The sequence below is a fragment of the Stylophora pistillata genome, chromosome 2 (genome assembly GCF_964205215.1).
Source record: "Stylophora pistillata chromosome 2, jaStyPist1.2, whole genome shotgun sequence".
In the NCBI taxonomy this organism is placed as follows: domain Eukaryota; kingdom Metazoa; phylum Cnidaria; class Anthozoa; order Scleractinia; family Pocilloporidae; genus Stylophora; species Stylophora pistillata.
This window is the reverse complement of record NC_142520.1, coordinates 50,787,242-50,798,973: the sequence shown is the minus strand read 5'-3', so window position 1 is coordinate 50,798,973 and position 11,732 is coordinate 50,787,242. Positions and strand designations below refer to the sequence as shown.

The following is an 11,732-nucleotide window of genomic DNA, read 5'->3' as shown; positions in this document are numbered from 1 at the left end:
GCTAAAAGCACAGCGGTTTCCAGACCTATGCCAGTGGAGCAACCCGAGATTAAAACCACACGAGTTGAAGCCATTGCTGCGTTCGTTCGTTCGTTCGTTCCTCTGTGACTGTGATGCGTTGTGTGGGCGAGGTCGTTATTAGTTAGTTACGCAAAGTATGGAAGATTCTATCGACCGATCAAAAGCAGCTGGTATAACACAGCGGTACAACTGATTTATGCTCACGCGTTCGAAGCTTGAAGTAAATAAGGTATGGGTCGCACTTGGGCAAAGTTTTCAACTTTTCCGGCAAAAAAAACACAGAAAATTTGAAACCGCAACCGGAAAGCAAACTTTTGGTTTCAACTATCAGGGTCGCACTAAGTGAAAAAAATGTCCGTGATGACACTTTGATAAACCAGACACACGTTTATCGACGTGCTATGGGAAGAGAGCAGTGAGCTGAAAAAGGAAAACAAACGTTGAAAAAAATGAGTCCCGTTGAAGCATTGTTAATAACGATCACGGTGATACTTATTCTTCTTATTCACTTAAATTACGAGCACTTTTTTGTCTTTCGTATGATCTATGAAAGATGGGTTAACGCTTGTTTAACTGTTTGGAGTGCCGCTATGATGAGAGCGAGAAATCGACGTCAGCAAAGATTACTTCGAGCGCCATATGCCTGGTCAGTTCCGCGACCAGTCGAGTCGTTTGCTGTTTACTGACAAGCGATGACAGTTACCGCTGTGATAGCTATTGTTTAGCCCGATTTTTCCGAAATCTACCTGCCCCACCCAAGCACTACGGCGTCTTTGATGTTTTGGCCGGTTTTCAAAGTTTTTGCGAACTGGAAAAGTTAGGGTCGCATTAGGCAATGTGCCCCGATGACAGATTTTTACACCAAATTGACCACATTCACACCAAACTTTGCCAAGTGCGACCCATGCCTAAGACCGCAGGATTTCCAGAGCTAGGCAGCGGTCACATTTCGAAGTCACGTAATCGGAAATTTTATTACAACTGAATGCTTGCGGATACTAATGCAAAAATTGCAGAATACAAGTACGAGGTAACCTGCTCAAGCTAGTAAGGACGAGAGATGGGTTATCTGTCAGCTCTAAGCCAAGTTCAGTAAGTTTCCAGCTGAACTCTAAACGCAAGTCTATTTCCGGTTGCTCTGGAGCGATTTACTTCCGGTCACCTTCATATTCTTTCTTTGTTTTGTAAATCCCACAGGTCAAGTATTGTGTTTAAAATGGCGTCGCCAAGGATCGTCTTAATCTCAGGCTGTTCAACTGGCATCGGCCTTCACACTGCCCTACATTTAGCCAAAGATGCCGACAAATGTTTCAAGGTGTACGCAACCATGAGAAATCTGGAGAAAAAGACCGTTCTGGAAGAGGAAGGAAAGGAAAGACTCGACGAAACACTGATTATCAAACGCATGGATGTAAGCTCTGATGAATCTGTGAAAAGCGTGGTTGAAGAGATCATTACAAAGGAGGGAAAGATTGATGTTCTTGGTAAGTGAAAAGAAAACTGAAACGCATAGCAGTTTGGGAAAAACGAATCAAGATGCTTTTGAATATTTTTGGTGATATTGCAAGATAAAGAAGTAAATGATAGCGATTGCGGAATTGTGATCAGATAAACGAAAAAACGATCAGTTTCTCAAATACTAGGTTAATATCGATGATCTGTAACAGAATCTTTTTACAACCAGATACATGACCTTCACCTAAACTGCTTTATTCATAAAGGGAGTAAGTTTCTAAAGAAACTGTGATTCTACGTCGGTGGGGGTAACAAGGTAATTTGGTTTTATCAACTGTGTTGTAAAAGCATATTGCGTATGATGCACGATCCTTCGCAGTAGATAGTGCTGTTTATGCAATAGCGAAAATCAGACCTGAAAAAAATCAGGCCTGTACGGGAATCGAACCACTGACCTCTGCGATACTAGTGCAGCGCTCTACCAATTGAGCTAACAAGCCATCTGGGAGCAGGCCGTTAAGTTGATTCGTAATAAACCGTGATGATAAATCAGATACAATGAATTTATGAAGTTCATATATTTTGAACTACGGTATTAAATACGTATGATGCACGATCCTTCGCAGTAGATAGCGCTATTTATGCAATAGCGAAAATCAGACCTGAAAAAAATCAGGCCTGTACGGGAATCGAACCACTGACCTCTGCGATACTAGTGCAGCGCTCTACCAATTAAGCTAACAAGATTCCCGTACAGGCCATCCTCGGAGACCCAGGGGCAGTGAGTCGATTTCAAGTTAAGGGCAGAAGAGCCCCTGGGGACATTGTCTTACAAGACTAGTTCCAAAGGGTCGCAATCGTTCTGGCATCTGATTGGTGCCAGAAAATCTTTGTGTTTTCTCCCCAATCAGAGTGAAGTGTCGTTGGGAGTCTTTTCGTGTGGTTTAAACGCACATATTCAACAAGCTCTGTTGCTCGCTATGACTGTTTGGGCCGTGCGACGAAGCTTTGCCCGAGGTGAATAGTTTCAGTCTCAGCACACAATGTAAGAGAAATCGATCAGATTGTCCGCGAAATCTTACCGGAAATTATACTGAATACTTTCGCAGGTATGACAAGAGAACGAGTTTAAAAGTTTGCGAGGTTCGCATAAAACACAATGGTTGCAAGCATTGATATGTCGCTTTAAACCTTAGATGAGATGTAAGCCTAAAGCTTTCAAGAGTTTTTGTATAATTTGCTGTCACTGAAACTTTTCCAATCCCGTGAAGTTATTTCGTCGCACGGGCCACGCAGGTGTGTCGAGCAACTGGCGCTTACGCATTTTTTGTGCACGCTCGGCCAAAATTTAATCCAATCTTCGTTTGAAAAATTAAAAATAAAAGCTAAACGTGGAAACTTTTGTTTATTAGATGTGGGTAGATAACCCTGTACTAAGCTGACATTTACAATAATGCAAGCCCGCCCTTTCCATCCAATATTTCTTGGTCTTTGGTTTTGTTTTTCCTAATGAAAGCAGCATCGATTCCAAATGATCAAAGGTAATTAACTTGGTCTTCAACAATCGACAAAAGAGGTGAAATGACAATGACCAAGGAACTAGAAGAGAATCCGTAGCCTTTCGAGCTCAAGAATTTCAACACTCAACGCAGCAGTTGAAAGATTAAACTTTCTCCAAACCCCTTCGGTAACTGTCCGAAAACATATCTCCTTTCCACGATGTTCTCGATGATTAGTTTTAGTTCAGATTTTAATTCGATAACCGGAAACACAGCTAAGCTTTCTTTAAGCGCTTGCAGGAGGTCGTCCACGTACTTGACGTTATCTGCAAGTTTGGCCATATTGTAAAGACTTTACTACAAGGCAACGATTGGAATTTGGCGCGCACAGAAAGCTACGTAAGCATAAGCGCCAGTTGCTTGACATACCTGCGTGGCCCGTGCGACGAAATAACTTCACGGGATTGGAAAAGTTTCAGTCACAACAAATTTTCCAAAAAATCTAAAAAGATTTAAGCTTATATCTCATCTAACGTTTAAAGCGACATATCAATGCCTGCAACCATTATGTTTTATGCGAACCTCGCAAACTTTTAAACTCGTTCTCTTGTGATACCTGCGAAAGTATTCAGTATAATTTCCGGTAAGATTTCGCTGACAATCTGATCGATTTCTCTTACATTGTGTGCTGAGACTGAAACTTTTCACCTCGGGCAAAGCTTCGTCGCATGGCCGAGATAAACATAGCGAGCAACAGAGCTTGTTGTACATTTGCGTGTTAAAAGACTCGAAAGGACTCCAAACGACACTTCACTCTGATTGGGCAGAAAAACACAAAGATTTTCTGGCACCAATCAGATGCCAGAACGACTGCGACCGTTTGGAACTAGTCTTGTAAGACAATGTCCCCAGGGGCTCTTTTGCCCTTAACTTGAAATCGACTCACTGCCCCTGGGTCTCCGAGGATGCGTACAGGCCTGATTTTTTTCAGGTCTGATTTTCGCTATTGCTTAAATAGCGCTATCTACTGCGAGGATCGTGCATCATATGTATCTAATACCGCGGTTTAAAATATATGAACTTCATATATTTTCATTGTATCTGATTTATCACTTTCACGGGTTTATTACGAATCAACTCAACGGCCTGCTCCCAGTTGGCTTGTTAGCTCAATTGGTAGAGCACTGCACTAGTATCGCAGAGGTCAGTGGTTCGAATCCCGTACAGGCCCGATTTTTTTCAGGTCTGATTTTCGCTATTGCTTAAATAGCGCTATCTACTGCGAGGATCGTGCATCATATGTATCTAATACCGCGGTTTAAAATATATGAACTTCATATATTTTCATTGTATCTGATTTATCACTTTCACGGGTTTATTACGAATCAACTCAACGGCCTGCTCCCAGATGGCTTGTTAGCTCAATTGGTAGAGCGCTGCACTGGTATCGCAGAGGTCAGTGGTTCGAATTCCGTACAGGCCTGATTTTTTTCAGGTCTGATTTTCGCTATTGCTTAAATAGCGCTATCTACTGCGAGGATCGTGCATCATATGTAGAAATTGAAACTGCCGTGAGCAAATTGAAATTGCCGTGAGTAAATTGAAACTGCCGTGAGCAAACTGAAATTGCTGTGGCCAAATTGAAATTTGCCGTGGCCAAGTTGAAGTTGCCGTGGCCCAATTGGAATTGCCGTGGCCAAGTTGAAATTGCCGTGAGCAAATTGAAATTGCCGTGAGTAAATTGAAATTGAAATTTGCCGTGGCCAAGTTAAAATAGCTGCGGCCAAATTGTAATTTCCGTGGCCAAATTGAAATTGCCGTGGCCACTTTGATTTTGCCGGGAGCAAACTGAAATTGCCGTGGCTAAATTAAAATTGCCGTGAAACTTTTGGGCCACCGTACTTTTTAGCATGCTGGTTAGCGCGCTGGAGTTTTTACCGAGAATTATTGGCTAATTTTAGATGTCACGCATCGCTCCCTTCTCCCCAAGGAGGGTGCTGCGTGACATCTCAAGACTAGGCACTTATAGGTTTCCAAGGCCCATTAGAAGTGGCCTTTTAGGTAATTGATTGTGACAGTGTTTCTTGTCTTCTAGTGAACAACGCCGGTGTTGGTTGTGTAGCACCTCTAGAATGCATGACAATGGAACACATAAAACAAATGTTTGACGTGAATTTCTTCGGATCCGTTCGTTTAATCCAGGCCATCCTCCCCGGCATGAAAGCGAGACAGGATGGTTACATCGTAAATGTCAGCAGTATTTTTGGAATAACGGGTGGGCCATTTAATGACATGTATTCTGCAGCAAAGTTCGCAATGGGGGGTTTGACTGAGTCCCTGGCTCCTGTACTGAAACAGTTCAATATTAAGTAAGTGGTGCTTTTTCAAGAACCCTTCATAGATAAACAGTATTCAAGCTTTTCCTTGCGAAATGAATGGTTGGTTATTTTCATCGTGTTGTAACTTTACAATCAATATACTGTTTTTTTTAGGATCTCATTGGTTGAGCCGGGACCGGTAGTTACTTCGTTCATTAGTAACTTGAAGGGTATGGTGAGTCAAGTGGACCTTTCAACCGCTGACCAAAAGTCGATCCAGCTCATGCAGTCGGTTATTGCCACGATGACAGAGTTGACAGGCAAAGAGGGACAAAAGTCAGAAGAAATCGCTGAAACCATAAAGGAGATCTTGCTCTCGGCCAAGCCCCACATCCGATATCTGACCAATAAAACCTACGGTGTAGACGAAGCGAATTCTAAATTGTCTGATCTTACCGGTGATAAACTCGTTGAGGTGCTGGAAAAAAGGTTCTTTACAAAGTAGTACTTTTTTTTCTGTCCCATTTTCAGGCAGCCAAATTGACCGCAAAGTTAAACCGTTGTTTAGTTTGTGAAAGGTTTCAAATACGATAAGTAGCATGAATTTTAGGGTGTTTATTGAGAACTAGATACAAAATAATAACCGTATCTTTCAATGTTGTTCAAAAGAAAAGGAAAATGTAAGAAAAGGAGAAAAGACAAAAAAAGAGCCATCTGTATTCCTGAGGCAAAATAAATTTTTAAACAATTGTGTGTAACGTCATTTTTACTTTTCTGTCTAGTGATTGGTCTTTTCAATGAACCCCCAAGCAACCCGCGAGAACGATGATGCCAACAGATCGCAGATGTTTGGTATCAGAATATTTTCCTAATAACTTAGTTTTTAAAGTAAGGTATCAGTTCGAAATATCAAATTTAAACTGTCCCATATTATTGATGAGTGTAATTAAGTAAGGTTCTTTTACTCATTTTTTCTGTAAAGAACTATTTGTCTATATCTTCATTTAAAGGATAATCTTGATCTTTCTTTTCATCGTTGATGGCTTCCTCGGGCCTTGAACCTTTAATAAGATGTAACGAAGCAATAATATTACCATGTGGCATATTTATTAGATCTACAAAACTGGCAGAACGGAGCGCTAGCTGCGCGTCATTTAAAAACCTTTTTTCCTTCGTACTAAAGTAAACAACGACAACCCAGATATTTCTAAGATCGTCGGCTTTTCGGCTCGATCTGAGAAGCCCTTTAAAATGCGATCCATTTCGAGTCGAGATTCATGATGGTTTGGCGTTTATAACCTTTGAACGTAAAGCTCATTTTATCACTTATTTTACCTTCCTCTTTTTGGTGGTCCCTTGGTTTTCGATCCCTGCGCTTCAAGATCCTGTTATTAAGAAAACAAAAACATGTGCTAACTAACAAAAACAACAAGTTAGGGTTAAAAAAAAGGGAAAAAGTGGACGTAGGATGAGGCATTCGCAGAAGGTGGTGGGGGGAGGGGGTTGGGGTTGTATGTCCTTCGCGCGCTTTGTGAAGAAAGAATATGAGATATAAACTGAGTTGTGGTTAATGCCGAAGCCCCACCTCGATCGGTAAACCTAAGAGGTCGCCTGTGTGGAACCCTGCGCTCATTTCAAGACCTTAACTTAAACTGATATGGCAGTAAAAGCACTTATTATCCAACTACACCTAGACGAGTACAAATAACGCCATAGACGAGTACAAATATCACGCGGTATTTGTACTCGTCTATTATAGAGTACCGGTTAAACAGGTTTTCTCGCATCGCGCAAGCGAAGAATTGGATTGTAGATACGAAAAAAAAAATGTGGCGGACAATTTGAATTATATTTCCGACGACGAAGAGTCAGAATGGCTGGCAAATATAGATCCAAGTTTATTAGATGAATCAAACAAAGAAAAACAGCTTGACGAGCAGAAACTTTCTTCATTTAATGAAGAAAATAGAAACAGCAACACAACGCGCCAATTCCGTTCCGCTTCGCATACTTCTGTCACGCACTCCTCGTAAATAAATATACGCGAAATTCGCCCGCAATGAAATACTAACAGTTTGGCGTGTTGGATAATAAATAACTTATTAGACATTTTGTTGTGCAGTATCGCTGAGTATTTCTACTCGTTATTTGTATTTTGACTCGCCCTACGGGCTCGTCAAAATACGGCACAACTCGTAAAAATACTCAGCGATACTACACAACAAAACGTCTAATAAGATATATCTATTATCCAACTACACCTAGACGAGTACAAATAACGCCATAGACGAGTACAAATATCACGCGGTATTTGTACTCGTCTATTGTAGTACCGGTTAAACAGGTTTTCTCGCATCGCGCAAGCGAAGAATTGCATTGTAGTTACAAAAAAAAACAAAAAAAAAAAAACAAATGGGGGACAATTTGAATCATATTTCCGACGACGAAGTGTCAGAATGGCTGGAAAATTTAGGCCCAGGTTCATTAGATGAATCGAACGAAGAAAAACAGCTTGACGACCAGAAAATTTCTTCATTTAATGAAGAAAATAGAAACAGCGACGCAACAACGTGCCAATTCCGTTTCGCTTCGCACACTTCTGTCACGCACTCCCCGTAAATAAATATTCGCGAAATTCGCCCGCACTGAAATAACAGTTTGGCGTGTTGGATAATTAATAACTTATTAGACGTTTTGTTGTGTAGTATCCCTGAGTATTTTTACTCGTTATTTGTATTTGACTCGCCCTAGGGGCTCGTCAAAATACGGCACAACTCGTAAAAATACTCAGCGATACTTCACAATAAAACGTCTAATAAGATAAATTTACTCATGACCAAGAACTGAAGAGGAAGAAGAAAATAGATAAAAATGAAAACAAAACCCTAGATCAAGGTGATTTACTCGGTTAAAATGAGAGCAGCTATCATCAGCAACGCCATGACAAGAAAACAAAACCCATTTAACCCAACATGTAAAAATAAGGGATAAATGGAGTTGAATAAGGCGGCGCCAAACAGAGTGCAAATTGTCTCCAGAGTCGCAACAGCAGCAAACAATGCACCTAAAAGCAAAAAAGAAAAATTTTCAACAAAACGCGCAAGTAGGGATTCGACAACAAATTACTGTTTTCATCGTTTTCTGGTCATTCTAAAAGAGAGGAAGAAGGTAAGCAGGTGGATTCTGCTCAAAATTAAAGCCCCTTTCCAAAGGAATTCATCGCTTAAATCACTGCTGATGAATTCATAGGCAATGCGTTAGGTTTACCTTGTTCATCTGGATCCACCATCTTAGACATCATGGCTCTGATAACTGGTGTTGGAATCCCACCGAGACAGGCTACAAAAGGAACTGATTCCAATTCAAGAGATTTAGGGCTCCTCAGCGTATGACAAAGTTACAACTATGCTGCTACATTACCGTAATACCATATCATGTGGGCATGATATTAACCCTTTCATTAAATTAGTTTATGGTGATTTACGCTATGATGGTAGTGGCATGACAAATTGTAACTTGGTTATCGGCGCTTTCCTTTTAACGTACTAAGCCTGCATAAGAGAACCACTCGCCAGATAGCCCTACGCAAGGAGCTTACCCAGTTTTCTAGAGAAAAAACGACCAAAGAGTTTTCTTCCCTTCTTGGGTGGGATTGTAGTCATGAAAACGTTTCTCCCCTTCTCCAGAATTTTCCTTACAGTTGACTATAATATATTGAGTGGGGAGGGGCAGTGAGGTAATACGCAGTGGAAGAGGTCCTGAATACGAGTATGATCAATTGCCTTTCACAAAGACGCGAAACAGATGGTTTAGCCGTGCCTCCAACTCGATTCTCTCTATCTAGCCTGGCTGTTCGAAAGGTGCATAGCTCCATTACTTTGATAAACTCCGACATCAGATAGCGCTGTGGTGTTGTTAACGCTTATTCGCTGGACAACGGTTTTTCCTCTGGATAGCGTTATCCGCTTTTTGAAAAACTGGACTCTGATGCCCAGCGCTCTAACTTGATAAGGCCACCACTCATATTTTTTATTTCCTCTCACCCAAAATTTACAGATAGTCTTAGCTTTGTAACTCGGGTCAAACTTACCAGCAAATAACACTCTCTTGCTTTTAACAAATGCCATCATAACCAATGAACATATCACAGATATCATTCCTACTTGCATTAGAGTATGCTCTGATAAAATCATCCTTAAAAATTTTAATCCAAGAATTGCTCCAACAGCTTGCACTAGAAAGCTCGTTGCTAGGTAATAGCCAATCAGGATAGAGTTACAACACAATGGACGGTCAATGGCATACAGTACAATGACACTGCCAAATCCGATTGAGGACACAATCATAAGGCCAGAGGTAAGCATAAGTATGCACATGCGCCATCGCTCGCCAGATCGAGGGTTTGTAAAGATGTAAATTATGACCCGGATGTGATGTAAACTGAACACCTTTACGTTGGAATTCGCCATTAAATGCTTCGCTCTTGACTCGGGAAGTTTTAAAACTACGTAAAACAGCGCAAAAGTGTGAAGCGTTAAAATCATCATGTAGGGTGCTTTGTAGCCTGTTTTGTTTATTAGCCAACCGCTGCTTAAATGACTGAGCATACCGCTTATAAATGCGGTTGCTTCTAGGATTCCCAGTCGAAAAGCACGTTGTGATTCTTCTGTAATATCTGCCATGTACGAAAACACAGACAAAACCATTGTTGGGAAGAAACCACACAAACCATTTATAAATCCTGCTAAAAGTAACGTCTGTATTGGAAGATTAAACGCAATAACCCATAATATTATGGCTGACTCTATTGCACTTCCAAATATGGGTAAGGCCATCACTCTCCTTCGTCCTGCGCGATCGGACCAGGCCCCTAAAAACAGCGCAACCAAGAGTGACGGAGCACTGGCAGAGAACACCATGCCGAGTTGCATGAAGGAAGCTTCGGACTGAACCTCTTTTTGCATTTTTATAGTTTCTCCATTTCGAGAGGCTCGCATAGAATCGCAGTTACTTAGACTAGCTGTTGTGTTATAGATGATGCCTTTCTCCTCAGCAATTCGTCGGTGGATGTACTGTTGAATAACTGGGACATGAAGAATTATCCCAAACGCGTAGCAAAATATCACCGGTTCAACTGTAATTTTATGGATGCAATGTTCCTCCTTGTCTTCTTCCGGAAGGGAAAGTGATTTCTGCGTCATCTTCAAATAAATCCTTGTTTAAGTGATGAAATTTTCAAAGAAAGCCTGAAAGTAAAAACAGGTGATAAAATTAAGCAAGCAAACGATCAGACCACACCAACTTTAGCTTTACGGAGTGATAAAAAAAAAAGAATCAAAACACTCGTGATGCATATCCGAGCTCGTGAACGACAAAAGCCCGTAAATTTCTTGGGTTTCTGAGGTGCCAAATTGATTAAAAAGCTAGCTTTATCTCGGGTGATCCAAGTCTTTGCTTCTCATAATTAAGGGCATTGCATGAATCCTTCTGAGGAAGCTAAACTGACCGTCCTCTATTTTGTGTTTACGTTCTCTGAGGAACAAATCTCCATGAAAATAATGACCTGAGAAGAGTTATGAGTCAGGGTCTAATCAAATACCCCATGTAACATAATTTTCCGTTAGCGTTGGAAATATTTGTAGACTTTGGCTTCTGCTAATGAAGAATCCCCTCAGTAAGACTTTATATTTAGCCAAGCATAGCACGCGATTGTCGAATTCTAGTAATCAATGTGAACTCAGAACTCGCTTTGTCGATCAAGTAACCCCGCGCCCCAAAAGCTTTTACCCGATTACAAATAAAAAGACTTGTCACATGTATCAGGCCCAGTCAATGAGTAAAACAACTGGAATTTTATGTTACAACGTACCTTTGAAGTTATCCCATCTAGTACTAAAGATGACCAGAATATCAGCGGCGCCATTTTTGATATAGTTTTGACATTCCAGCTTAGAATTATTTACAAGCTTTCATTAATCACTCGATGTTTGTTTACGACTGTTGACCAATAGAGTCCTCGCTCTTTTGTTGTTCTCGAGAAGAAATTTTGCTGGTACCAGTAATTCAAACCTACGATGATTCCTCTTCCCTTTACTTTATTCGCCCTAGAAGTAAATGAACTCGACTGCGAGAAAGACCAACTGAAGCAGAGAGAAAAATGGAGAAATATATTATCAGTTATGTTAAATGGCCGAGTGCCTTTATTCTTCCGCGATTCTCATAGCGAAGGTCAGAAAGTTGAGCAACGAGATCACGAATCTTACATCGCAATAAGCTACAGTGATCTCGCGTAAATTTTAAAAAAAGGTCACTCGTAATCACGCGATAGAATGCCCTCGGCTGACTGACCTGATCTGTTTTGGCTGCTGCATCTCATTGGCTGAGAAGCTGCGTAGTGCAATGGTGCAAGTAAACAATATACCAACGATAAATTTTTCCT

At 40.9% G+C, this 11,732-nt stretch overlaps 2 protein-coding genes across 3 annotated transcripts; one reads left to right on the top strand and one right to left on the bottom strand.

Moving 5' to 3' along the window:
• The first annotated feature begins 612 nt into the window (after window positions 1-612).
• On the top strand, window positions 613-6,046 carry LOC111328618 (retinol dehydrogenase 8-like). The gene is made up of 4 exons (XM_088748338.1): window positions 613-1,113; window positions 1,219-1,505; window positions 5,071-5,344; window positions 5,468-6,046. The coding sequence occupies exons 1-4, from the start codon at window positions 1,082-1,084 to the stop codon at window positions 5,796-5,798; spliced, it is 924 nt and encodes a 307-aa protein (XP_088604464.1). The 5' UTR covers window positions 613-1,081; the 3' UTR covers window positions 5,799-6,046.
• LOC111328617 (proton-coupled folate transporter) lies at window positions 5,889-11,589 on the bottom strand. 2 transcript variants are annotated; one of them, XM_022933088.2, is made up of 6 exons: window positions 11,163-11,583; window positions 9,384-10,539; window positions 8,561-8,644; window positions 8,198-8,357; window positions 6,629-6,678; window positions 5,889-6,354 (listed from the first exon to the last, which is right to left on the bottom strand). In XM_022933088.2, exons 2-6 carry the CDS (start codon window positions 10,492-10,494, stop codon window positions 6,278-6,280), a joined length of 1,482 nt encoding a protein of 493 aa, XP_022788823.1. In that variant the 5' UTR covers window positions 10,495-10,539; window positions 11,163-11,583; the 3' UTR covers window positions 5,889-6,277. The 2 variants fall into 2 exon arrangements, with proteins under 2 accessions (XP_022788823.1, XP_022788824.1); XM_022933089.2 differs by lacking the exon at window positions 8,198-8,357 and having other exon boundaries at window positions 11,163-11,589.
• Window positions 11,590-11,732: the final 143 nt, after the last annotated feature.

What these genes read in the sequence shown, in the direction of transcription:
- LOC111328618 (XM_088748338.1), top strand. Translation starts at nt 1,082, where the DNA reads ATGGGTTATCTGTCAGCTCTAAGCCAAGTTCA. An exon ending in GGGAAAGATTGATGTTCTTG is followed by an intron (nt 1,506 to 5,070) that starts GTAAGTGAAAAG and finishes CTTGTCTTCTAG; the next exon opens with TGAACAACGCCGGTGTTGGT. An exon ending in CTGAAACAGTTCAATATTAA is followed by an intron (nt 5,345 to 5,467) that starts GTAAGTGGTGCT and finishes TGTTTTTTTTAG; the next exon opens with GATCTCATTGGTTGAGCCGG.
- LOC111328617 (XM_022933088.2), bottom strand. Translation starts at nt 10,494, where the DNA reads ATGACGCAGAAATCACTTTCCCTTCCGGAAGAAGACAAGGAGGAACAT. An exon ending in CAAGAGAGTGTTATTTGCTG is followed by an intron (nt 8,645 to 9,383) that starts GTAAGTTTGACC and finishes AATTGGAATCAG; the next exon opens with TTCCTTTTGTAGCCTGTCTC. An exon ending in GCTGCTCTCATTTTAACCGA is followed by an intron (nt 6,679 to 8,197) that starts GTAAATCACCTT and finishes TCTTAATAACAG; the next exon opens with GATCTTGAAGCGCAGGGATC.